Source organism: Sinocyclocheilus grahami, unplaced genomic scaffold (assembly GCF_001515645.1).
Source record: "Sinocyclocheilus grahami isolate Dianchi unplaced genomic scaffold, SAMN03320097.WGS_v1.1 scaffold543.1, whole genome shotgun sequence".
Lineage (NCBI taxonomy): Eukaryota > Metazoa > Chordata > Actinopteri > Cypriniformes > Cyprinidae > Sinocyclocheilus > Sinocyclocheilus grahami.
In genome coordinates this window covers 1503445-1504958 of record NW_015505722.1, presented here as the reverse complement: position 1 = coordinate 1504958, position 1514 = coordinate 1503445, and the positions used below count along the sequence as shown (strand labels likewise).

Here is a 1514-nt window from a genome sequence, read left to right as displayed (position 1 = left end):
GAAAAATTATATATATATATATATATATATATATATATATATTATGACCAAATAAAAAAACTTAAGATTCTGCCTAATGTTAGGTCACTAATCAAATAACTAAATTAGTGGAAATGACCAAGTGAACTTAATTCAACTATGAATGCTAAAAACTACTCGGAAAATAAGTTCTCACAAAGGTAACCTTGTCCATTGGAAATAATTTGATAAAGAAAAGCCTATTGATTTTGCATTCCTTGCTTTCAGATTCGCTTTCTACAGTTTTTCAGTTTCTTAAAAAATAAAATAAATAAATAAATTTGTATACTGAGTGTAAGAGGAATCCAGTGATCTCAAAAGATAAATATTGTACATTTTAAATGTGAAAATCAGTTTTCAGGGTGCGCTATAGCATCAGTGGCTAGCAATAATTAAATTAAATTAAATGCATAAAGAAATACATACATGGGTCAAAGACAAAAAAGGGTTTAAGCTTAAAAACATTTCTGTTTAATTTAATTGCAATGTTGTTTTTGTTTTTCAGAGCAAATAAATAAATATCGTACATTTCCCCCTGATTTACAGAAGAGAGCCACTAAAATGTCATTCAGTGTAACAATCTTGTCAGGCATATTTACAACAAAAATCTATTTATGACATATTAAAAGACTAAGTACTTTCACCCCAAATACTAATTAGTTGTAATTTTACATTTTAAAATTTGCCACTATCCTAGGTTTGCCCATCAGAAACAATAATGTACAGTATATGGAAAATAATGTGTTTTTTTAACCTTAAACCGCATAAACACATTTCATTACACCAAATACACCAAATAATGTTCTTTTTAGCAATGTCATATGACCCTTTTAACGTCTTTGACCCACATACATAAATACATACCAGTGTGTTTTTATTGTGTTCACTAGTTTAACCAAGAGCGTTTACTTGTGTGCTTATAAAGTGGCATTCAGATGGTTATGCAAATGTAATAATAATCACCATCATCATCATCATCGTCTATATTGGCTAATAAAATATAAAGCTGTGAATGTGAAATATTCTGAACACTGAACAGAAAAAGACACCAGGCTTGCACTATGCATCACTGGGCCCGTTTGTTCAGGAAATGACAGTCACATGTTTCTCTCTCTTCTCAGGTAACATTATTGGCTCAGGGATCTTCATCTCTCCTAAGGGTGTTCTGGAGCATTCGGGTTCGGTTGGCCTGGCGCTGGTGGTGTGGGTGTTAGGAGGAGGCATCGCTGCTCTGGGCTCCCTTTGCTACGCTGAACTAGGGGTCACCATCCCTAAATCTGGGGGAGACTATTCCTACGTCACAGAGATCTTTGGCGGTCTCATGGGGTATGACAGGGCCATACAGGTGCATCTCAGTAAATTAGAATGTCGTGGAAAAGTTCATTTATTTCAGTAATTCAACTCAAATTGTGAAACTCGTGTATTAAATAATTTCAGTGCACACAAACTGAAGTAGTTTAAGTCTTTGGTTCTTTTAATTGTGATGATTTTGGCTC

General features: G+C 33.6%; 1 protein-coding gene across 1 annotated transcript in view; it reads left to right on the top strand.

Moving 5' to 3' along the window:
- slc7a10b (solute carrier family 7 member 10b) overlaps window positions 1-1514 on the top strand; it is a 19017-nt gene that overhangs the window by 3599 nt on the left and 13904 nt on the right. The window contains exon 2 of the mRNA XM_016238584.1: window positions 1140-1344. Coding sequence (XP_016094070.1) covers window positions 1140-1344 — 205 coding nt within the window. The remainder of the gene's footprint in view (window positions 1-1139; window positions 1345-1514) is intronic.